Here is a 26,090-nt window from a genome sequence, read left to right as displayed (position 1 = left end):
TGGAGAGAGTGAATGTTTAGCATAGAAGTTCTCAAGCAAGCAGGTAGCTTTGTCCTATTGGGCTTCAAGATACAGCAATTGATTCAATGAAAAGTTTTGAATTAAAATTAAAGTATTTTTGCTAGTGTAGGTTAATGGTAAAAAGAATTAAGGGGTAGTTAGGGACATGGATGAGAAAATAAATTGCAGGGGCAGAGGGAAATAAGGGGGAATGGAACTATATTGATTATAGTTCCCCAGGTACAAATGCATTCCATTTTTACAGACGTCCATTAGTTGATTTTATGCATAATTCGGAAAATTCACAAAATCACTTGGAACAGTAACTATGTCCACACTAATGTAATGAATGGTGTTGATAAGAGCCAATTAACATGATCATTCATTTATTGTTTTCCCCTTCCCAGCTGCAATTGTACACAATCAGGATGTCCCACATTCAATGATTGATTTCAATAGGCTTGAAATATCAGCGGCTATTACACTGTTTAATAGAGGAGTGTTGCACAGGTATCAATAGAAGCAATTGCTCATCAATTTCCAAAGCAACTTTTTTAAGTGGCTTCCCGCAGTGAAAGTGGCAGCTTGCGTTCTGAAGATACAATGGTGCTTGATTACCACAGAGAGGTTGCAGGTAAACAGCCTGGTTCTCCTTTGAATTTAATAATATTTATGGGAGCTTGTTCGTATGTACGGGATGTCCATAAATCGGCTGTTCATAACCCAGGGAGAGCCTGTACTCTCCTGGGAATTGGACTTTCAAAGTCAAAGTCAAGTTTATCGTCATACACACAAGTACATGTATGCACAGGTGCAATGAAAAACTTATCTGCGGTAGCATAACAGGCACATAGCATCCGATGCACAGCAGTCACAAGAAAAATATAATTTACACAAAGTCGTACAACAACCAAAATAAAGTCCATTGTCGTGCGAAGTGGTCATAGCGTTGCTATACTGAGGTAGTAGACTGAATAGTTTCCTTCTACATCGTTACATTGTCCTTGTCAACAACGCATTCATGCTGGATCTTAAAATTGGACAATTGACGTGAACCCCCTTCCTCCTCCTCCAGACGCTACCCAACCCACTGCCACAGCCTCATGGTCACGCATGCGCACTCCGTCCAGCTGTAGGTCCGCGCTGAGCATGCGCCGTCAGCCCTCACGGTTTCCTGAACGTTCCTTGGACGGAATAAAGGAGCCGGCGGATCGCTGCTCTCAGTTGATGCAAATGTAGGACAGTCGGCGACGCCCATTCTGTGTGACAACAGGAATGAATCAAGATGTTTACCTGCTCTAACGCCCTACCTCTATTGCGCGAACCTGGCAGCGTCAATAATCCTGGGCCCGGTCAACGGTCGGACTGCGTGTGACGTCATCGCGTAACCGGCCAACGTGCGCCTCGGGTGACGTTGGGTCCAATGTCAGAATGGCGGCCGCCTGTGGGACGGAGCAGGCTGTGGGGGTGACACCCGTTTGAGGAGCTGGGCTTTGTGTCAGGTCAGACCAATAATCCTCCGCCTTTACCGCCGTGTGTCACTTGGTTTGTTATTCTGGGGTCTCAGTGCTGGAATATTAGTCGGCTGTGACATGCCGTATCAGCGGCAGTCGGGTTGTGTGGGGGTGTTGCCACGGCCTCTCAAAGCCAGAGCCAGGAGCAACGTGCTCAAGGAAAGGCAGCTCTTAGTTTCCAGCATTTCCCGCCTTTCTTTAAATTATCAGCGGGTCAGGCAATGAGTGTGAAAGGAGAGAGTAACACAAAAAGTGCTGGGCGAACTCAGCGGGTCAGGCAACGTCTGTGAGGGGGAATGAACAGTCGGCGTTTCAGGTCGGGACCCTTCATCTGAAGAGAGAGAGTTAACGTTTGAGGTCGAAGACCCGAACTCCTTTTTTATATTGCAGGGTTTCGACCCGAAACGTCAACAATTCCTTCCCCCCCCCCCCGCCCCGCCACCGAGATGCTGCTTGACCCGCTGAGTTCCTCCAGCAGATTGTTTGTTGCTCCAGATTCCAGCATCTACAGTCTCTTGCGTCTCCTTTTTAAATCTTATTTCTTAACTATTAGACAACCACTTGGAAATTCTGCTTTTACAACTTTCTCCGTACGTACCGTGGAAACTTGATGTATGCAAATTCGTTGCGGCAATTCCTGCAATAATCTTAGATTTAACAAGTAAAAGTCAGAAAACGCTGGAAATGCAGCATCCGTGGAAAGAAAAAGCAGTTAAGATTTCACTCTTTGACCCGAAACATTAACTTTGTTTCTCTTTCCAAAATGCTTCCTGACTTTCCAAGTGTTTAGTTTTTATTTCAGTCTACCAGCATCTGCAATTTGATATTCATATAAAGGAGTTTACAAGTACTTTGGCGTTAAAGCACGTGTGGAGGTCTTGAGAGCATGGAAGGTGCTTAATAAATGCTTTTTTTTTAATATGACATAAAGAATGAAGGAGTTGAGTACTGAGACATAGAATGTGGAGATCAAAGCAATACGAGGGTAGTATTTAATGAGAGCAACATAACTTTATTTGCTTAAACAGTTAATCATATCCAGTTCACTACTAAGTTGAATACCAAAGTTTATAGTGCAGGTCTGTGCTGGAAATCTGAAATGGGAGTGGAAAATGCTATAAATTCTCAGTAGGTCAAGCAGCATCTATGGAAAGAGGAATGATTAATGCTTTAAGTTGATATCTAGTTTTGATGAAAAGTGTTTCCAGCATTTTCTGTTATGCAACAATGGGTTGTTGTTTTGGTTGTGTAACTTTTTCAAGAACATTTTTAGTCTTCCTTCCTGTCCGTCATGCCCTTTGTGAAGTAGGTGACCAACCAAACTGACATCGTGGTTCCAAAGGACTTTATCTCGATTGTTAATGTATTATTAATGTATCCAAAGCTGTATCATATAGAATCAGTCAATTCAAGCTGATAATTTGTTGAATATATTTGTTTTATTTTAATGATTTGGGCATTAGAAACAGCCAAAGACCAAACATGCTTAGAACTTACTAATTTTTTTTTAATCTTCTCATTCACATTATCAATGGAGTTGTCAAATTTACTTCATAGTTCATTTAAAAAAAAGACTTTGTATTATAATGAATTGCAAGTGAATAATTGACTTTGAAACACTGGTATGAATCCAAGAAATTTTAAATCGTGGTCATCAAGTGTTTGCTAAAATTGTCAGGTCTTAAACTCAGCTTCAGACAGGAGTGTTAATGAATGGTAAAGGCATGTCAATTTCTGTTACTGTGGTGATGACCATGAAATAAAAACAGAAATGATCTTTTATCTCTTTGAGTGTGAACTGCCAATAAGGTCATGGCTCATCTACTTAAAATACACTTCCGTCCAATCCCATATCCTTTGATTTATTTAAACTACAAATCTCTTAATTGACTTGATCTTGGCTTAAGGCAAATTTTAATATCACTATCACCAATATCACTAATCACTGACAACCTTTTTGGATAGAGAATTCCAAAGGTTCACCATTTTCTAAGTGAAGAGCTTACTTTTCATCTCAGCCTGAAATGGCTGCTTCCTTATTCTGAGATTGCCGTTTAGTTGTAGACGTGTCAGAGTTGGCAGCTCAACTGCTGACCCCTTTCAGAATATTTTTAAATTTTGGAGATCACCTTTTATTCTTTTAAACTCGAGTTAATTCTAGTCTTACTCAATACATCTTCATTGGGCAACTTTGTCACCCGTACAATTAATCTAGTGAACAGTGTCGTAAATCAATTTGTCTTTCTTCCAGTACAGAGACCAAAGCTTAAACTAGAATTCTAGATGAGATCTCACGAAAGCTATGTACAATTTCACTTCCTTTCTTTGGTACTCTGGATTTATAGGCTTAATCTACTGTTCTGCTTCATAATACCTTATTGTATTGGCATGTAAATTTGTTGGACCATATCGTGCTGCCCACCAGCTAGTGGTTCCATGGGAAGGTCAGTTTGTTCCTGACTTCAATGCCTGCATTTTACAACAAGTCAGAGACAAGTTGGAAATAAGCTTCCAGCACATCTGATGTTGGATGTGGCATTGAGTTTGGGGGCTGAGCTCAGACAAAGTGAAGTGCGGGGGCAGCTTTGAAGTGCTCTCTTCACAAGATTAGGGTTGCCAACCTTGCTAAGTGGCTTGTTTTTCTATTTTGGTCTCTGATCTCAGACACTGAAAAGCAAGGCCAAGACCTTTGACAGTACTATAAATCATTAGGACACTGTGGGGTGTGATTGGACAGTTCATGCGAAGGCCACTTGAGGGCAATTTGCACCTTGAAGATCACTATACCTTTGCAGGACAGCCATAGCAGTGGAAACCCAGAGGCCAGTCGGACTTGTGGTGTCCTAAAGGTAAGTGCAAGAGCGATCATCAAGCACATCCAGGCCCTGCATACATATGAGACTGCAAATGCTGTAATCTGGAGCAAAAAAAACCAAAGCTGCAGGAACTCAGCAGGTCAGGTAGCACCTGTGAGGCAGAGGGGTGGTTGATGTTTTGGGTAGAGACCTTGCATCAGGGCCCCTGATTGTGATGCAGGGTCTTGACCCAAAACATTGATCATCCCTCTGCCTCCACAGATGCTGCCTGACCCACTGAGTTCCTCCAGCAGTTTCTTTCCTCCATCGAGGCCCTTGTCGTTTCACTGGCCAGCCAGCAAACAAAGATCCCAAGAATATTTACTAGTTCCTTCCCTTTTTCAAAAAAAAGATCTATCTGTTCTGCCCCCTAAGATAAATGACCTTTCATTTGTGTACATAATTTCAGCCTTATTGACTATTTATTTAATCTGGCTATATCACTTTGACACCCCTCCCCACCGAAAAGCCTCCCAAAAATGGGATCATATTTAAGATAAGATCTTTATTAGTCACATGTACATCGAAACACACTATGAAATACATCTTTTGTGTAGAGTGTTCTGGAGGGCAGCCCGCAAGTGTCGCCACGCTTCTGGCGCCAACATAGCATGCCCACAACTTCCCAACCTGTACATCTTTGGAATGTGGGAGGAAACAGGAGCACCCGGAGGAAACCCACACAGACACGGGGAGAATGTACAAACTCCTTACAGACGGTGGCGGGAATTGAACCCGGGTCGCTGGCTCTGTAAAGCATTAGGCTAACCACTACACTACCATGCATGTTCTATTCAGTGTAGTTATTTGTGAATTCAACTCTATGGACATAACGTCACTTAGTTCAAGAATCAATATGCTGTTGTCCATGCATAAATAGACATTTGTGTAAAGTAGCATTTTTCAATCATCAACAGCAATGGTGGTGAATGAAATCCTGACTTTATATTAGCAATGTAATTGTAGAATTTATAGTGCAAAATCATGATTTTGACTTCGTCTGTTTGGAGTTTAATATCTTTTTATTTCAGATCAGAAGCATTATGTCGTCATTAAGCTGCAAGTCAGTATTTTACACACTAAGGACTATAACCTGCAGAGCCTGTGGTTGTCGACAACAAGTCCAGTATTCATTAAGATCATTTCCACATCACAGTGGGCTTCTAGGCAATGGCGCACCAAAATCTCTGTCTTTGCCCAAGGTTAAGGCATATTCAACTTATTGTGATAGAACACAGAGATATCTGTCAGCACTTGCTAGTTCATTACTCAGGAAAGAGCAGCAGAGGCCGTTGTCCAGGTTTGACTTTATGGACATGGAGGAGGTTGAAGAAATAATAATGAATGCGGAGAAGAGACGATGGTTAAGGAGATTTATTATCAATCCTGATTTGGCAAATCTAATCGTGGAATGCATTGACAATGATCTCTCTGAAAATAATGCAATAATTTTTGAATGCAATCCAGGTGTGTACATTTTAATGAATAATCTGTGTTTATGTTTTGGTTAAGGATTTCTTCAGCCTCATGATGATTTACTTGTGTTTTGTTGCATCTGTAGGGCCTGGTGTTTTAACACGTGCATTACTGAATGGTGGAGCACGGAGGATTGTGGCTCTGGAGAGTGATAAGCAGTTTATACCAGCATTGCAGGTAATTATGCAGTTCATTTTTTTTTATTGATCAAAGTTAATTTTAATGCTAAGAAATTGAGCACATTACAATTTGAGTGACGTGCGTGACACAGATTGTCTTTAAAATGTCCCATGGATGGGCTTCCATCTCATTGCACCATATCCTGACTTCAGTCTTTGCACAGCAAAAGAATGAAAGGTCAAGCATTTGCCAGGATGTGACAAGTCAAAGCCAGCTGCATTTGGAAAAATATGTTGGTACTATTCTCACTTCTGAAGTTTTTATTCTGCTCATTTTTAAAATTGCCAGGATTGCCCTTCTCTCCCTTACCCAAGTGTCCATTGGATGCTTCTGATTTTTTTTTATTTTGTTTAGTTCTTTCTCGCCATCCAGGTTGTCAGTCATGTCTCTCTCGCTTTGTGTTGAGAGACCTTTGAAGTATTTGAAACTTGTTATGAGATCAAGTTTTAAATAATTGCAGTGATTATTGTCTACAAGGGTAAAATTGTCTGCCAGTCCATCATCTCCCTACCTTCAGTTTGGGGCAGGGTAAATCCAAAAATGAAATGCAAGTGATCCATCAGAGACTGCAACTTATCCTAGAACTCCATCTTTTGTTTTTAGAGTCTTCTGTTTGATGCTTCAGAAAACAACTTTTTCATGCAGATTTTGTTGGGGACAGTGGCAATCTATTTTAAAAGAAACACACTGAGCATGATTCAGTGTTAAAAACTATTTTATTAATCACTACTTATGATAATACGTAAAATAAAAGTAAAAAAAAATGTTAGTATGTTAGAATTCAAGAATGTTAAACCTCGAACGTTAACCCCAAAACTAAACTCGTCGTGTGTGTGTGTGACAAAGTCCAAAACTCCCAGTTCCTGAATGGTTCTTAAAGTTCAGTTCCGCAAGCCATAAGGTGAAACATGAGCAAGGGCTTCTTCAACAACCACCGTTGTCTGAAGATAAGATGTAGATGTAGAAAAACATAGAGAGAGTACATACGAAATCCAAATGTTCCACGATGGAACCCAAACGACACTTCAGTGTTTACTCGGTAGTGACTTCCTCACCCCGAAAAGCATCCGAACCATGGTCGTCCACACACAAATACCTGTTTCCTTCTACAGGTCAGCAACAAAGTGAACTCCACCGGATTACTTCCAACTTCCATACATGGATTTCAGTGGTAAACACAGTTATTGTTTCTCATCCATCGATAGAGAAAACAAGCAGGCTGGTGTCTCTCTCCCTTCTCTCTCTCTCTTCTTCTTCTTCTGACTTCTTCAACAACGTCATTACGTCCTTTATCTTCTATTGACGTAAGCACGCCCCACACACACATACACACACACTCTCTATCTTAAAGGGACTTTCACTGAGTCCATAACACATGCTATTGCATCTGCTTTGTTTTTCAAAGCAGGAGCACCTTGTCCCTTGCCCTAGCTTCTCAGTGTTAATCCAAAATTCAAAAATGTGATCTTCGCTATTATAATACAGTATTTATTGACTAGTGTTGTCAGAAGTGGTATCCTTTATAGATGATGTTGTAGCAAATGTCTGTTAATATGTGAGTGGACACTTGATCATTTCTCGGGATATGTGTTTCACTGACAAGGCCAATGTTTATTGTCCATTTTAATTGCCATTGAGAAGATGGTGCTGAGCTGTCTTGAAATGCAATAGTTCTTCTGGTGAAGGATACCCCCACAGAGCTCTTGGAGTTACACCCAGGGATGATGAAGGAATGGTGACACGTTTCCAAGTGGTTTAATGTGTAACTTGGAGAGGAACCTACATGTGATGTTCCTATCCATATGGTGCCCTTATTTTTCTTTGTCATAGAGGTTGTGAATTTGAGTTATTGTATGAATACCTGGGGGGGAAATTCTGAAGGAAAGGATTAATGATCACTTGGAAAAATGGAGTCTAATCATAGGCGGCCAATGTGGCCCTGCCTGACCATTTGGTTTTATTCTCTTGAAGAGGTAAAAGTGCATCCGGTGAGGGCAAGGCAGTAGGTGTGATTTACATGGATTAGTAAGGTCTTTGACAAGGTGCCACATGGAGACTGGTTCAAAAGGTTAGGGCCCATGAAATCCAGGGCAAGTTGGCAAACTGGATCCAAGATTGTCTTGGCAATAGGAGATGGAGGGTGATGGTAGAGGGCTGTTTTTATGATTGGAGGCCTATGACTAGTGGTGTCCCACAAGGATTGGTGCTGGAACCATTGCTGTTTGCGATGTATGTAAATGACATATGTGGGAGGCATGATCAGTAAGTTCACAGATGACACAAAGACTGGCAGAGTTGTTGCTAGTGTGAAAGGTTGCCTTAGGCTGCAGAGATATTGATCTGTTAATGAGTGGGCTGTAAAACAGTACATGGAGCTTACTCCATGTGACGTGATGCATTTTGGGAGCACTAATGAGGCTAGAACGTATACCATGAATTGTGGGGTCTTGGGGATCATTGAAGAACAGAGGGCTCTGGAGTACAAGTCCAGAGATCCTTGAAGGTGGCAACACTGGTAGATAGCATGGCTAGAAAGATGTATGAGATACTGGTCTTCATTAGTTATGGCATTGAATACAGAAGTAGTGAGGTTATGTTCCAACCTTGGTCAGTCCTCAGCTGGAATACTGTGTGCATTTGTGGTCACAATGCTATAGGAAAGCTCTATCTCTCGGGAGGATGCAGAGGAGATTCATCATCACATTGCTTGGGATGGAGCAGCTCAGGTAGGACGGACTAGAAAAGCTAGGTCTGTTCTCCCTAGTGCAGAAATAGGTCAAGAGGGGATATGATTGAGTTATATAAATTGAGTTGTATAAACAAGGTAGATTGCAAGAAACTTTATCCCATATCAAAAGTAGATAAAACTAGAGATTTAGGGTGAGGGGATAAGAGGGGGACCACCTTCACCCATCACTTGTTGTTTTATGCACCTTCAATGATTCTGCTTAAAACTTGCACTTATTCGGTCAAGGTAAGTATGGTTTTGCAACTCTTCACCATAAATGGTGGTTGCTTTAAAATAATGTTCCATAATCTTCATTAAACTGTTGCAATTAAAATTTAGTCCTTAGAAAAAGATTTGAATGGACAGTTGGAAGTGGTCCACTGCGATTTCTTCAAGCTGGATCCAGTGGGTCGTGGCATGATGAAACCTCCTGCCATGTTTTCTGAGAAACTCTTCAACGATCTGGGAATATCAGAGGTTGATTGGACTGCAGGTGATGATCTGTTTATCACTTTCTGTTTCAGTTACATCAGTTGAACAATAATTCTGAACATTTGGAATATGATCCAACAGTATTTGCTTTGCAAAGAATTGTAAAGAGCTGTAGCAACATACACAAAATGCTGGAGGAACTCAGCAGGTTAGGCAACATCTATGGAGGGAAATAAATAGTAAACGTCTCGGGTCGAGACCCTTCATCAGGACTAGAGCTGTAGCTGTGCCCTAAATTTTTCATGAAAGCTAGCTGTAATGCAGTTGAAATGTCACTAGATGGCGTGGAGTAGTATTGAGTGGGTAGCAGTAATTGTGTCAGTTATAGATGTAGATATTTAGTCCACGGAAATGGGCAATTGGAGCTGGTGCACTGATTGTAGGTGTCAGAGTGGTTCATTGGGTATAATACTCTTCTCTCAAGTCAGCACACAGTGTGTGCAATCTCACTCTCGTGGAGCAAGGGTAATTTGGGCTCAGAAACATTTCAGCTTTTGCTCCAGAATTGTACTATTGTAGATGTCAGATGAGATGTTATAACTAGCCCCAGTATTCCCCTCTTAAAAGTGAATAACGAATAATCCCAAGGCATTATCTCAAAGATGAGCCACTGTCCTGACCAGTTTTGTTGCTCAAAGATCATTGTTATTATTGCTTTTTCCAAGTTAAGTTTCCAATTACCTTTTAGATTGGTAACTGACTATTTAATGTATTTGGGTGTTAAAATTACTAAGAGACATAAGGACTTATTTAAAGCTAATCTACTGCCTTTAATTGACCATGTTAAACAATAATTTACTAAATGGTCCCCACTGTCTCTATCATTGGTAGGCCGAATTAATGCGGTTAAGATGAATATTTTACCAAAATTTTTATATTTATTTCAAGCAATTCCAACTTTTGTTCCAAAATCCTTTTTTTGACACTATTGATTCTAAAATTCTTTCATATTTGACAGAATAAAAACCCGAGGCTAAGTAAGAAATATTTACAAAAACTAAGAAAGGATGGTGGTATGGCCTTGCCTAAGTTTAGATTATATTATTGGGCAATCAATATTAGATATTTAATTTTTTGGATACAAGATTCAGATGTAATTCAACGCCCCAAATGGGTACACCTTGAGTCCCAATCAGTACTTGAATTTTCATTCATTTCTATTTTAGGAGCTCCACTCCCTTTTGCACTTACCAAATTAAGTAAACATATGATTAACCCAATTGTTAAACATACAATACGAATATGGTTTCAATTTCGTAAATTTTTTGGATTGAATAAATTTAATCTATCAAGTCCCATTCAATCTAATTTTTTCTTTCATCCATCCAGAGTTGACTCAGCTTTTTCCATATGGAAAAGGAAGGGAATAGTATGTTTTTGTGATTTATTCATTGATAACTGTTTTTCATCTTTTGAACAATTGTCTAACTAATACAATTTGCCTAGATCACACTTTTTTCGATATTTGCAAATCAGAAATTTTTTAAAAGCTACTATACCCTCTTTTCCCACACCTTACAAAACTGAAATTATGGAAAAAATTTTTGGTTTTAATCCTTGTCAGAAGGGCTTGATAGCAATAATTTATGATGTAATTATGAAAATTCGTTCAGAACCACTGGACAAAATTAAGAATGAATGGGAAAGTGAACTCCAGACATCTTTACCTACAGAGACTTGGAAGAAAATTCTTCATTTAGTTAATACATCTTCAATGTGTGCCAGACACTCTTTGATACAGTTTAAGGTAGTTCACAGGACCCATATGTCAAAAGATAAGCTAGCTCGTTTTTATCAACATATAAATCCCATATGTGACAGATGTAAATCAAATGAGGCTTCTTTGACACATAAGTTTTGGTCCTGTCCTCTTTTGGAAAAATATTGGAAAGATATTTTTAACATTATTTCAAATGTATTGAAGATTGATTTACAACCTCACCCTATCACCATAATTTTTGGATTACCAAGGATAGAATCTGGCTATCTATCTGCCTCCGCTAACCGTATGATTGCCTTTGTCACACTAACGGCCAAACGATCCATTTTGCTTAAATGGAAGGATCCAATACCCCCTACTACTTTTCAATGGTTCTCTCAAACTATATCATGTTTAAACTTGGAAAAAATTAGGAGTGGTACTGTTGGTCCTTCGCTTAAATTTGAGGAAGTTTGGAGTCCATTTATTCAATATTTTCACATGATATGGATTCCCTTATAATAACCTTTCAATTTAGAGGAACGGAGTTGACGACATAATATTGCTCTGTTTCTATTGAGAAATTTTAGTCCAGTTTTTTTTTCTGTTTTTTTGTTAAATTTTTTTCTTTAGCTTAGTTTGGTTTGATATATTGTTTATAACTTTTCTTATTGTTTTGGATTTTTTTTTTCTTTCTTTTATATTTTATAATCTTTTTCTTTTGTATTATATTCATTCACTAACAAATCATTGAATCTACAGATTTTTTTATACTTTTATTGTTCTTTATGATTATCCATGTCATGATTGTTTTCCTGATCTCTTTGTATTACATGTATAAATTTTGATATATTAATCTGTATTAATTAGAAAACTTAAAAAAGATTGAAAAAGAACATTACAGCACAGTACAGGCCTTTTGGCCCACGATATGCCAACATTTTATCCTTCTCTAAGATCTACCTAACCCTTCTCTCCCACAGAGCCTTTAATTTTCTATCATGCATGTGGCTATCTAAGAGTCTCTTAAATGTCCCTAATGTATCTGCCAGCAATGTGTTCTACGCACCCACCACTCTGTGTAAAAGAAAATAAAAACAACTTACCCCTGACATCCCCCTTATACCTTCCCCCAATCACCTTAAAAAATTATGCCCCTTCATGTGAGCCATTTTCGCCCTGGGGAAAAAGTCTCTGACTGTCCACTTGATCTATGCCTCTTATGATCCTGTACAGCTCTATCAAGTCACCTCTCATCCTCCTTTCTTCCAAAGAGAAAAGCCCTAGCTCGCTCAACCTATCCTCATAAGACATGCTCTCCAATCCAGGCAACATCCTGGTAAATCTCCTCTGCACCCTATCTAAAACTTCCACATCCTTTCTATGATGAGGTGACGAGAACTGAACACAATACTCTGTATGGTCTAACCAGAGTTTTATGGAGTTGCAACATTACCTGACAGCTCTTGAACTCAATACCCCGACTAATGAAGGCCATATGCCACCTTAACAACCCTATCAACTTGCGCAGCAACCTTGAGGGATCTATGGACATGGACCCCAAGATCCTTCTGTTCCTCCACACTGCTAAGACTCTTGCCATTAACTTTGTATTCTGCCTTCAAATTCGATCTTCCAAAGTGTATCACTTCACACTTATCTGGGTTGAACTCCATCTGCGACTTCTCAGCCCAGGTCTGTGTTCTATCAATATCCCGTTGTAATCTACAGCAACCTTCTACACTATCCAATACAGCACCAACCTTTATCATCAGCAAACTTACTAACCCACCCTTCCACATCCTCATCCAAGTCATTTATAAAGATCACAGAGCAGGGGTCCCAGAACAGATCCCTGCGGAACATCACTGGTCATTGACCTCCAGTCAGAATACACTCCTACAACCACCCTGAATTCTGAATCCATGCAGCCAACTTTCCCTGGGTCCCATGCCTCTTAACTTTCTGAATGAGCCTTCCATGAGGAACCTTATCAAATGCCTTACTGAAATCCATGTATACCACATCCATTGCTCTACCTTCATCAATGTGCTTTGTCACATCCTAAAAAGAATTCAATCAGGCTCATGAGGCACAACCTGCCCCTTACAAAGCCATGCTGACTGTCCCTAATCAACTTATGCTTCTCCAAATGCCCACAAATCCTGTCTCTAAGAATCTTCTCCAGTAATGTGCCCACCACTGAAGTAAGACTCACTGGCCTGTAATTCCCAGGGTTGTCCCTACTCCCTTTCTTAAACAAAAGAATAACATTTGCCACCCTCCAATCATCCTGCACTACTCCTGTGGCCAGTGAGGATGCAAAGATCATCACCAAAGGTGCAGCAATCTCTTCCCTCACTTCCCATAATAACCTTGGATGTATCCCATCTGTCCCTGGAGACTTATCTATCCTAGTGCTTTTCAAAAGTTCCAGCACATCCTCTTTCCTCACGTCGACATGCCCTAGCATATCAGCCGTGTAAACCTCGTGTTGTGGTTGGTGATGCCTTAGACATGAAATACAAGTTGTTATCTTTTCAGCAAGATTGCTTTTGTAATATACCCCTTGGCAAGTAAAAGCAAACAAAATATGCATTTGTTTTGCAGTTGCCTTCATAAAAGCATGTGGAATGTTCAGAATTGTAGAATAGTTGCATTATGGAAGATGGCCATTTGACCTGTGTCGCCCACTCTGGCAGTCCAGCTAATCCCTCTCCCCATGCTTCTTTCCCTAACCCTGCACCTTTCACCTACCCAGCTCCTTTTTGTTCACTACAATTGAATCTGCCTCCACTACTATTCTTCCCTATAGCACGATGACCGGAACTGCACGATGACCGGAACTGCACAAAGTACTCAGCTATGGCTTAAATTATGTTTTATATAATTGTGCCAAAAGCTCCCTGTTATTAAATTCTTTACCCTGACTAATGAAGGCAAGTATTCCATATAACTTATCTATCTTATCTACATGTGCTGCTGCCTTTGGGAAATCTACATGAGTTTTCTTAGGATGGCATGGGTAGATTTTGATTTCTTCTACAGACAAATGCTTAAATCTTTCTAAACAATGCCTGATCTAAGAAATTCTTATCTTTTTTCCTAGATATTCCAATTAAAGTGGTTGGAATCTTTCCACAAAAAAATGAACGGAACATGCTTTGGAAGCTTGTTTATGCTTTGTATGAACGGATTTCGGTTTTTCAGTATGGGAGAATAGAAATCAACATGTTCATAAGTGAGAAAGAATACGTGGTATGTTTTGAGGTCTCTTTGAAATGTTAACCTGCATCTTGTGCTTCATATTCTGTTGTTGAAATTGAATATTTTATTCCTTCACCTGTAGAAGATGACGGCAGAGCCTGGAAACATGAAACACTACCAGGCATTGCCTGCGTTGTGGCAGATGGCTTGTGAAATTGAGTTGTTACACAAGGTTAGTTTCTGTTTTTCAACATTATGGTTGTAAAATGCAGACTTTGCGTTTTTTTTATTTGCATGTATTTTGTTCTTCTGAAGTTGCCTGATGTTGGTGTGTTGTTTTTGCCTTTATCTCTATTTAAAGTGTATATCACGTGTTTCTAATGTACATTTGATCATGGTTGAATATTGAGTAAAGTGTTTAGCAATAGAACAATTGTGATGTTTACTACTCTGACTTCAAAATGAATATTTTTGCCTTAGGAACCTTGGTCATCTTTTGCTACAAATTCTAAAAATGGTGGATGTGTGAAACAAGGCATGGTAAGCTTTTATTTTATCATGTACAGTATGTTGTGAAGTGCACATTATCTAATTGCTTCTGTATCCTTGTTTGAACTCATTTGGAAGGGTTCTAAGAAGGTATGATAAGGGAAATAGAGCCCATTTTTCCTGGCTGGAGGATCATAATTTAAGGAAAATGGGATATTTCTCTCCTTAGAGACTGATGGTCATTGACCATGTTCAAGGTTTTTGTAAATTTTAGTAGAGTTAGTTTAGCCTTGGCAGAACAGGCAAGAGAAATCACATGGCTGGCTTCCATCTCTTAGTTTGTTAACTCTCATTCTTAAATTTGTAAATGAACCAGTTGAAATAAGTGCCCCCACATAATTTTTTTAAAATTGGTAACTGTATAAGACCAATATTGTTCAGATTGCTATTTCTCACCTTGTCATGTGTGGTATTCTGAATTGCATCCCTTCCCCATAATCGCACATGTCTAATAGTTTTTTTATTTGAATAATTTATTCAAAAGATTTAGGGCTTTAAATTGTCCTTATTTCTCATTTTTCCTTATGGTAAAGGAGGAGGCCATGCAGCACATTGAGGCTATGCCAGCTCTTGGAGCAATGCCATCAATACAGTTGCTTTAACCTATTCTCCTTCATGCCCATTTACAACTTATTCTCCTACCAACCACTTGTACTGACTCTACAGTAGCCAGTCTGCCTACCAACCAGTCTTCAGGATGAGGGAAGACACCAGAGCACCCAGGGGGAATCCACGTAATCATGGATAGAACGTGCAGGCTCCACACAAGCAGCACTGAGAATCAGGATCACAGTGTGGTCCCTGTAGATGAGGCATCAGCAATAACTGCTGTGCCCCCTTTTCATTGCCAACATTTGGATTTCCAGAGCATTTACCATCTGTTCCTGCTGAAAATTTTAGCTGCCTTATTGTGAACGCTTACTGATTCACTTTCTGTGTGAAAGATATGCAGTAGTCATTTTATATGAAATAAACTCCCTTTTTACATTAAAAATGGAAAGTTAAGTAGAATACAATTCTTTCATGTCCTCTGAGTTTCACAGCATCTGATTCTATATTTTTTAAAAAGTTAAAATAATTTGCATCTCTTGAGTAGGTGATAAATGACCATCTGTGTCTTGTGCGACTGACACCACGCAAAGACTTGTTCAATCAGACTTTAACAACAGCCAATTCAGCCATACTGATATTGATGCTGAAGCAGTGCCTTGCAAAACGAAGGACAAAACTGATGAACAAATTGGAGTAAGTACATTGTGTGGATTTTTTTTTTTGTTAGGGTTTGGTAAGCGATGGAGGTGGGATATCAGTAATTTCTCAGGTCAGTGATTCTACCTGATTGGTTTGCTTCAGAGCCGTAAATATGATTTCTACAAAAAATTTGGTAGTTAATAAAGTAATAATTATTAACACTCTGACAAATATTGGACCTTACTACTATATCCAGGGCTGGGAAGAGCAAGTATGCCAGTAACATTTATTAGGGTCAAGGTTTCCACATGAAGCATGGCCAGGTCTCGCTTGTCCATTTTACATGAGACTTGAAAGGAGTTGAGCTGCATCCCACATTGATCTATTTTGGAAGTTCTCAGCTACCCAGAAGCAATGATTTTATCATAATTTACACAAAAGCTTTTTCCTGAAATTGGTAAACACTCAGAGCCACCTGATTACTACTGACCACATTAACAATTTCATTCATGTCAAAACTGCCGTTAACATTCTGTTTATGAAAATATTTCCTTATCTGTGGGTTGCCATATTTTTCTCTACATGCCACCTTTTAGCCAATACAGACAACCTGTTTGCATTGGTGTTTTAATTTTTCTATGACCCTTTTTACCCAGCATGACTATCAACCCTTCCTATAGTTATATGATTTTCTGTTCAGTATATGTAAAATATACTTATTTTACATATTCTTAAAGTAGAACATTACCAAGCTGGGCACATCTTGTAAAAGGTTAGAAGGGATGTTACCACTTTTCTATCGTTGCCTTATTTATGATGTACAACATAATGAGGGTTATCCAGTTTGTCCAATGTTAATTGTCCTTTGTAAGCATTCTTAAGTATTTTGTTTTAAAACATTGATAGGTCTTGGTGCCCTGGAAGTGGAAGGAAATTAATGATGCAACTAGATCTGCCAGAGGATATATTGACAGGACATGTGTTTCCAGAGGAATACAAAAAACTTTTTGAAGCAATGGAGCACTCTCAGGATTTCAATCAAAGTTGGTTATATGATGAGGTCTTGGAGAATATGAATTCTACTATGTCACCCATCTGAATGTAAACCTTCAAGGAAATATAACTATCCTGCTTCTGACATTGCTTTGTGACTGCCACATGCAACTGCTCACTGATAATCACAATCAAGACACTGAACACCCTCAAATGCTTTCATGTATTACTTGAAGTATGATGTCATTCTACTTCATTGCACCTGTTAATGAAATCTTCATATTGGTTTCACTCCATGTTGAAAGCCATGTTGTATGTTGTAATCAACATTTCCTTATTGGAATTAAACTTTTGATCTTAAAATGGGCAGATTTTAAAGTTTTGCTTCCTGTGAGAATTTGGTTGACGTAGGAGTGGACACAACAGTGAAGAGTTCAGGTAAAATTGCAGTGATACGTTCAAATGTGAAAAGACAATTTTATGTTTTTTTTATATATTGGTGTAATGTATAACTTGCATAATGTAACTTCCAAATGATTTCTTTTGAGTCACCAGTAGGTTTGTTTTAAATTACATCTGTTTAAAATTTGGTTAAGAGAGTACTGTTGATGAGTTGCATGCTCATGATAAAAGGTCAAATGCCTCAGGAGCAAGAAGATCTTAAGCGATTCTGTACTATTCTGGTATTGGGACAAAAATAATAATGGATTAGAAATTCGGAAGGCTTAAGAACGAAATCAATCAATCAAATAGTAGTTCATTTGTCACTGGAGTTATTTTGCAAGTACCATTTCACTTCTAGCTACAGTTATGTACAGGTAACAACAGTGAAAGCTAAAGTTTAGTATGACTGTGTTGTACAATGGCTAATACCAAGTAAATATTGTTGAAAATTTTCAAGTTGGCTGTAGATTTAATCTGCAGTTGTCATTCTGGTTTTTGCTTTATGTTCTTGGCATATATTGATTTTGTTAGATGTTGCTTATAACATAAGAACATGAGAAATAAGAGCAGGAATAAGCCATACTGTCCCTTGAGACTTCTGCCATTCAACAAGATCATAGCTGACCCATATTTAACACCAGTATCCTACACTTTCCCTTTATTTCCTTAATATCTAGGAATCTGTCCATCTATTTTGAATGCAATCCAAGATAGAATGCTGAAGATTTGCCACCTTTTTGAGTAATGAAATTTCTTCTCATTTCAGTCTTGTGGCCTACTCCTTATTTTGAGACTGACAGTTCTAAACTCATCAGCTAAGAGAAAATCCTCAAATCTATGATGTTGAGTTTTCTAAGAATTCTGTAAGTTTCAATAAGGTCAACTCTCATTCTAAACTTGCCTACTTGATCTTTTCTCATATGGCATAACTGCCATCCCAGAAACCAGTCTGATGAATTGTAGCTGCACTTCTTGTACAACAAGTACATCCTTTTTAGAAATAGACCAGAACTGTACACAATACTCCAGATGTTTGTTCACTAAGGCCCTAAATAACTTGTACTCAAATCTTCTTGCAATAAAGACCAAAAAGACATTTGCCTTCCAAAATGCCTGCTGCACCTGTATGTTAGCTTTCAGTAACTTGTGTTCAGGGACACCCGTGTCACTTGAAACATCTAATGACCCAGATTCAGATTAGTTTATTGTCATATACACCAGGGTGCAATGAAATTCCTTGCTTGCATGAAGTTCACAGAGTAAACAGTACACATGGTAAGAATAAATACAGTGAGTGCAAAACAACAGAATAGTGCAAAGATTGCAGTGCAATGCTAAAGTGACAACAACAGAATAACCGAGAGAGGTAGAAGTAAGATTATGGGAACATGACAGCACCACTGGGAAGGGGGTGTGGATGAGGTGATTGGTTCAGAAGTCTGATAGTAGTAGGGAAGAAGCTGTTCTTGAGTCTGGACACCCAGCTTTTTAAATTCCTGTATCTTCTCCCAGAAGGTAAAAAAAAGAGAAAAAGGAATGGCCAGGGTGGCAGGCATCCTTGATAATCCTGTTAGCCTTCCTGAACATGGACTGGGCTGTGTTTACCATTCTGCAGGTTCCAACAGTCCAGAGCAGTTGCCATACCAGGCTGAGATGCAACCTGTCAGGATACTTTGTAGAGCACATCCATAAATATTGGAAGGTCAGTGGGGGGGGCGGAGGAGGGAGTGTACATGGAGGCAGGTGATAGGTGAGCTCAGGTAATGGGTGAGTCCAGGGGAGGGGAAGGTAGGAGGGTGGGGTAGGGGAGAGATTGCAAGAAATTCAGAGGTGATGAACTCACCTATCACCTGCCTACATGTACCCTTTCTCTCCCCCCACCCCGACCTTCTTATTCTGGCTTCTGCCCTCTTCCTTTCCAGTCCTGATAAAGGGTCTTGACCCAAAATGTCGACTGTTTATTTCTCTCCATGGATGCTGCCTGACCTGAGTTCCTCCAGCATTTTGTGTGTGTTGGTCCAGATTCCAGCATCTACAGAATTTCTTGTCTCTAAGCATCTGTGTTTTTCAAAAATAATATTTTTTTCACATCGCCTTACGTCATTGATACTTCAGTTGAGCGAGTTGTAGTCCACTGCCCTCTAAAATTCAGGAATATTATGGCAACTACTGCATCCTTTGAGCAGCACAAGTAAACCAGTTACATCTACCACAAATACAGAAGTAAGAATGTATTTCCACACAATCTCGTTATCCAGTGATGAGTAGCTAAGATCTCGTTATCCTGTAGTTTTTACTAATGTTACAAGAGTTTATTATTTAATTCAATATTGGAATGTCTTGGGAACAAATAAACAGGGACTTCCAAGTCCTCTGGTATATAAAAGTCTCTTTATTTTGTCTTTACCAAAAAAGCACAAGATCCTAGGATGCATTTCAGTGAACTCTTAAGGCTGTAAACCGCACTCTACTGACGTGTGTTTCAAGGAGTTTCTTCTGGATTTACTGTGACAGTTTGTGCACTGCCTTTAAAATCAGGAGTCCTGCAACAGGACATTAAAATACTTCATTTCTGGTGGGATTATCCTTGATATGCAGGTTAGGAAGCAATGGCAAAAGAAAATGGACTAAGGTAGGGAAGAGGAGTAGTTTGGGGTGCGTGTTCATTGAATCTAGGTTGGGTTCAGAAACTAAAGTTGCACCTAGAGAAAAAAAATAAATGGACAGATTACTTAAATTGAGGAAGTTTATTTTCTTTCCCTTTTGGTTTATTTGCAAATATAGGTAACACTCTGGTGATCTGGCATCCAATTGTTTGGAAATCTTGATGGTTTTGGCATCTGGCTCAGTCATTACTGCAGAATGTGAGCTGGGGCCCAGAGTAGAAGCAGGGTCTGAAGTGCAGCTCGGGCGTGGGCTGAGATCTGAACTCTGGGTCCAGCTTGTGGCCAGAGCTAGGGTTGGGATCCAGAACACCAGGGTCAGGAACATAGTAGGTTTGCAACTGGAGCTAAGGTCGAATACTGGTATACTTCCTGCTCCTCTTAAGTTCACTGGTAAATTTATTATACTGTGTGACAGATTTAAAAAAAAATAACGTCCAGATAAAGGGTCTTGACCTGAAAGGTCGATTGTCCATTTCCCTGCACAGATGCTGCTTGACCTGCTGAGTTCCTCCAGCATTTTGTTCATTGCTCCAGATTCCAGCATCTGCAGTCTCTTATGTCTCTGAAATAATAGTGTTTGTGTATTAATAGGAGTAATATTTGAATAGTCCATAAAATCTGCTTGTCTGGTCAAAGTCCACAGGTACCATATTATAGGAGTCTTCCTGTAGTTGTGAAATGTTAACAAGAAAAACATTTTTTAATGTGGGGATCCACTAGCAATATATTGGGCAAAAATATACATTGTCATCTTGGCTAGTAAGGAAAACAATTCTGGCTCTATTCCATCTTAAACATCAAAGTTTAATTGAGACTCTGAAAGAACAGGTGTTATATTTTTAAAAATGCAGATTTTATTATATCTTCATAAATTTAAAGATTTTCCTGGTTTGTTCAATTATAACTTACTTGGATGCTGTGTTATTATTTTACTTGCACCTCAAGTAATTCAAATTGATGCAACAACCCATAAATTCAAATCAACGGTCTTTAGCACACAAAAGATCTTGAGGTGTACATTCCCCAAAGTGAATTTTCAAAGCTTCGGTGCCCACCCTGACTTGTCAAACATTCCTGTAGAATTGGAATAGGTAATACAATTAAACTGCACTTCAGACTTACGAAACATAATTTGCAAAGCTAATAGTGGTAAAGAAAAACGGCTGCTTAAATCTCTAGTTGATTTAAAAGCATAGATTAGATTTCAAGGGAAAAGAAAAATGAAACTTTTTTTGAATTAACACAAGGTGCATACAAGGTTAATGAATACTAAATTTAAAAATGTCAAATGGAGGTGTGTAAAAATTGTTATTAATTAGAGAAAGAACAAAACAGGTGACTTAATGAAGAGATGAGACCCAATTCTGAACAAAGGTTCCCCTTGAAACTTTTCATTGTGAGTTAGAGGGTAAATCAGTTACAACTTGAGATTTGTTTTATGATTTTGCCTCCTTTCTGCAATCAAAAGCAAACAAAATTCTTTTGAATATGCCTTTTGGTTCAAATCCTTTCCTGATTAGGTTACATTTCCTCTAAAGCACATTGAGTAAGGAATGCCATTTCATGCTTGATATTGGGTTATCATGCCAATTCAAATGGCAGAAATGTAAACTACCCACCCACCTACCCTGTCAAGCACCGTGTGTCCCACATTGACCTCATCAGCCACCTCAGAACCCATAGATCTGGAGCAGTAGCAAGTCAACCTTGATCCTGAGTGATCGAGGAAGAAGAATTGCCTATATGTGCTTTTAAGTTTTGTTGGCTCCCCTGATGGAAGTGACAGGTAGAAATGTGTTTGTCAAATGCATGCAAGGGAAACAGTAATATAGAACATAAACCCAGTGTGCAGAACAAAGCTGCAGAGTTGAAAAGATTTTTTTTGGTCACAGGAAATGAGCAGCCAGGTTTAGTCAAATAAAACACATTTTAGAAGTCTTATGTTAATTGTGGGCAGGTTGGTTTCAACTTAGAAACAAAGATTTGTGTTTGTTTGAGAGCTGTAGCAACGAAAAGTGCTATTACTTCTGACCTTTTGTCCATTTTTGTGAGCTCTGAAAGGGATAAGATGTAATTACCCCCATATGCACAAATTGACTTGGGGGAAAAGCCATTTGATACCAATAGCACTGATGCAATCTAATTCAACTTCAATCCTATGGTGTGACGTACCACAACTAATCAGAATTGGACAATGTAATCATTTAAAGAATCAGGTATCTTCACAAAATGGTACAGAAAATTCATTTCCATTATGGTATATGTGATTCCTCTCTTGGTCATCAGAATTCATTCTGCTAGCAACTTGGTGTGTCCAAGGGTATGTTTACATTTTACAGAAACTGGTCCTAAGTAGCTCAAAGGTGAATCAAAGTATTTTTCAAGTACCAGTATTATTTTGCAACATGGTTGTACGATGAAACATTACAATTGCTCTGAAATAATCTCAAGTGCAACCCTGATCTAAGCAAAGCATACAAGCAGACCTGCTGGAATGTCACGGTGGAAGTGCCAGTTTCAGAAATAACAGAGTGAAACAAATCATATCCACGGTTAGTTTGCTTTTTCTGTTTTCGTTTTTTTCACTCTGTATCCTTTTTTTTAAAAGAAGGATCTGTTGTGAAATATTGCTTCCTGCCTTCAAACCACAGTTCTCCAATACCTCACCCATGGCTGTTAATCATATGAAGGAGCCTTGACGGTGAGGGCTGGGGTCTCTTTGATCACGCAAATGGCCACTTTGTGACAGATAATCGTCTCAGACTGTGCGTCCTTTGCATGATAAGAGACTGACCACTCCACCCTCTGTCTTCTGTCAGAGGGTGGAGAAGATGAGAGGAGAGGCCGTACTGGACCTGGTACTAGGCAATGAGCCTGATCAGGTTTCAGACCTCTTGATGGGGAGAGCATTTGGAGATAATAACAATAACTTCTTGACCTTTACCATAGTCTTGGAGAGGGATAGGAGCAGACGATATGGGAAAGCATTTAACTGGGAGAGGGGGAATTATGATGCTATTAGGCAGGAACTTGGGAGCGTAAATTGGGAACAGATGTTCTTGGGTAAGTGCACAGCAGAAATGTGGAGGTTGTTTAAGAAATAATTGCATGGGGCTCTGGATAGGTTTGCCCCATTGAGGCAGGGTAAGGATGGTAGAGTGAAGGAACCATGGTTGACACGAGATGTAGAATATCTTGTCAAGAGGAAGAAAGAAGCTTACCTGAGGTTTAGGAAGCATGGATCAGACAGGGCCCTGGAGAGTTACAAGGTAGCCAGGAGGGAGCTTAGGAATGGACTTAGGAGAGCTAGAAGGGGGCATGAGAAGTCCTTGGCGTGTAGGATCAAGGAAAACCCCAGGGCGTTCTACACGTATGTGAAGAATGGGAGGATGACTAGAGTGAGGGTAGGACTGATCAGGGATAAAAGAGGAAATGTGCCTGGAGTCGGAAGAAGTAGTATTCATTAAATACTTAATTAAGTAGGTCCTTAATGAATACTTTGCTTCTGTATTCACCAGAGACAAAGACCTTGATGTTTGTGAGGATAGTGTAAGACAGGCTGATGTGCTAGGGCATGTCGACTTGAGGAAAGAGGATGCGCTGGAACTTTTGAAAAACATCAGGATGGATAAGTCACTGGGGCCAGAAGGGATATATCCAAGGTTATTACAGGAAGCAAGGGAAGATATTGTTGAGCCTTTGGCGATGATCTTTGCATCCTCACTGGCCACAGGAGTAATGCCAGATGATTGGAGGGTGGCAAATGTTGTTCCTTTGTTTAAGAAAGGGAGTAGGGATAACCCTGGGAATTACAGACCAGTGAGGCTTACTTCAGTGGTGGCACAATTACTGGAGAAGATTTTTAGAGACAGTATTTATGGGCATTCGGAGAAGCATAGGCTGATTAGGGACAGTCAACATGGCTTTGTGAGGGGCAGGTCGTGCCTCAAGAGCCTGACTGAATTCTTTGAGGATGTGACAAAGCACATTGATGAAGGTAGAGCAGTGGATGTGGTGTACATGGATTTTAGGAAGGCGTTTGATAAGGTTCCTCATGGAACGCTTATTCAGAAAGTCAGGAGGCATGGGATCCAGGGAAACTTGGCTGTGTGGATTCAGAATTGGCTTGCTCATAGAAGACAGAGAGTGGTGGTAGATGGATCGTATTCTGCCTGGAGGTCGGTGACCAGTGGTGTTCTGCAGGGATCCATTCTGGGACCCCTGCACTTTGTGATTTTTATAAATGACTTGCATGAGGATGTGGAAGGGTGGGTTATTAAGTTTGCTGATGATACAAAGGTTGGTGGTGGTGTGGATAGTGTAGAAAGTTGCTGTAGATTACAACAGGATATTGATAGAGTGCAGATCTGGGCTGAGAAGTGGCAGATGGAGTTCAACCTGGATAAGTGTGAAGTGATACACTTCGGGAGATCGAATTCGAAGGTTCATGGCAGGAGTCTTAGCAGTGTGGAGGAACAGAGGGATCTTGGGGTCCACGTCCATAGATCCCTCAAGGTTGCTATGCAGGTCGATTGGGTTGTTAGAAGGCATATGGTGTGTTGGCCTTTATTAGTCAGGAGATTGAGTTCAAGAGCCGCGAGATAATGTTACAGCTCTATAGAACTCTGGTTAGAACACACTTGGAGTATTGTGTTCAGTTCTGGTGGCCTCATTATAGGAAGGATGTGGAAGCTTTAGGGAGGGTGCAGAGGAGGTTTACCAGAATGTTGCCTGGGTTGGAGAGCATGTCTTATGAGGATAGGTTGAGCGAGCTGGGGCTTTTCTCTTTGGAGAGGAGGATGAGGGGCATAAATCAAGTGGACAGTCAGAGATTTATTCCCACGGTGACGATGACTAACGCAAGGGGACATGATTTTAAGGTGACTGGAGGAAAGTATAAGGGGGATGTCAGGGGTAATATTTTTACACGGAGAGTGGTGGGTGCGTGGAATGCATTGCCTGCAGAGGTTGTGGGGGCAGATACATTAGGGACATTTCAGAGACTCTAAGATAGACACAAGAATGACAGAGAAATGGGGAGCTACAGTATGTGGGAGGGAAGGGTTAGATAGATCTTAGAGCAGGATAAAATGTTGGCACAACATTGTGGGCTGAAGGGCCTGTACTGTGCTGTAGTGTTCTAAGTTCTATCTATTGCCTCATCTGACATACATTTTGTCAACACCATCTGGTATTTATAGTGTCTTTAATGCAGAAAACATGTCAGATGTCTTCAGAGTCATAATTGGTAATTCTGACTTAATGTCCAGCAGAACATGTTACTGCCATTGGGCAACTCCCTAAACTTTCACTATAGCCAGTTCCCCAAGCATTCTTGGGATGATAGCTACATCTGGATTGGCAAACTGCTCCTCCTACTTCTCCCCACGTTTGTTCTGTCCAGAGGCCCCTTCTTTATGGTCGAACTCAGAGAACCTTGAGGTAGAAAGCTTTCAGCAATCATGATTGAATGTCTGAAGATTAATGGCAAAATCCAAGAAACTAACAAAATTCCTCCAGCAAAACAGTTAAATGGCTCAAAGAGATGAGACACACTGGAGGCCTTATGGATAGAAAGCCTGCTTTGAAAGCTCATAGAAGACTATGAGTGATCCGATGTTCTGAGCTGAACCAGCTCATCATCTCTTCCAGCAACTGCCAATCGATAATCCAACTACCCGCACCCCTGCTACTGGCACATAATGTTATGTTAAAATGCAATGTGGGTAAATAAATGCCTCCACTCACCTCTATGTAATCAAAATACTTCAGCCAATATTTTACTACATTCTCTTTTATTTCAGTTTTCCTGCATCTGCTGTGTTCTGGATGAACATTTCCAACATTGTTTTCTCCTCTATTTTCATCCATCTCCCTCTATTTACATCAGACAGATCAACTATGATTAACAAGCCTTCATCACGCTCTTACACGGCACCAAACCATCTGTGTTATGTGGATTTGCTTGGTCTCCAACCTATCAGAGAAATTCCCTTTGCTCTCTTCACCCCTCCCCCTTCTGCAGTTTAAAATGTTTTCTCAATTTTCCCAGTTCAGATGAGTCATCAACCTAGAACATTAATTCTGTTTCTCCAT

General features: G+C 39.8%; 1 protein-coding gene across 2 annotated transcripts; it reads left to right on the top strand.

Moving 5' to 3' along the window:
- Nucleotides 1-400: 400 nt before the first annotated feature.
- tfb2m (transcription factor B2, mitochondrial) lies at nt 401-19,714 on the top strand. Of its 2 annotated transcripts, XM_052012893.1 has the most exons (10): nt 401-1,502; nt 4,179-4,363; nt 5,401-5,836; nt 5,931-6,022; nt 9,093-9,246; nt 14,054-14,202; nt 14,294-14,383; nt 14,632-14,691; nt 15,797-15,945; nt 16,798-19,714. In XM_052012893.1, exons 3-10 carry the CDS (start codon nt 5,413-5,415, stop codon nt 16,988-16,990), a joined length of 1,311 nt encoding a protein of 436 aa, XP_051868853.1. In that variant the 5' UTR covers nt 401-1,502; nt 4,179-4,363; nt 5,401-5,412; the 3' UTR covers nt 16,991-19,714. The 2 variants fall into 2 exon arrangements, with proteins under 2 accessions (XP_051868853.1, XP_051868852.1); XM_052012892.1 differs by lacking the exon at nt 4,179-4,363.
- Nucleotides 19,715-26,090: the final 6,376 nt, after the last annotated feature.

This window comes from Pristis pectinata, chromosome 3, assembly GCF_009764475.1.
Source record: "Pristis pectinata isolate sPriPec2 chromosome 3, sPriPec2.1.pri, whole genome shotgun sequence".
NCBI lineage: Eukaryota > Metazoa > Chordata > Chondrichthyes > Rhinopristiformes > Pristidae > Pristis > Pristis pectinata.
This window is presented reverse-complemented; position numbering and strand designations above follow the sequence as displayed.

Coding starts and splice junctions, on each gene's coding strand:
- tfb2m (XM_052012892.1), top strand. CDS start 5,413: ATGTCGTCATTAAGCTGCAAGTCAGTATTTTACACACTAAGGACTATA. Junction 14,203..14,293: donor TAAGTGAGAAAGAATACGTG/GTATGTTTTGAG, acceptor CTTCACCTGTAG/AAGATGACGGCAGAGCCTGG. Junction 14,384..14,631: donor AAATTGAGTTGTTACACAAG/GTTAGTTTCTGT, acceptor TTTTTGCCTTAG/GAACCTTGGTCATCTTTTGC.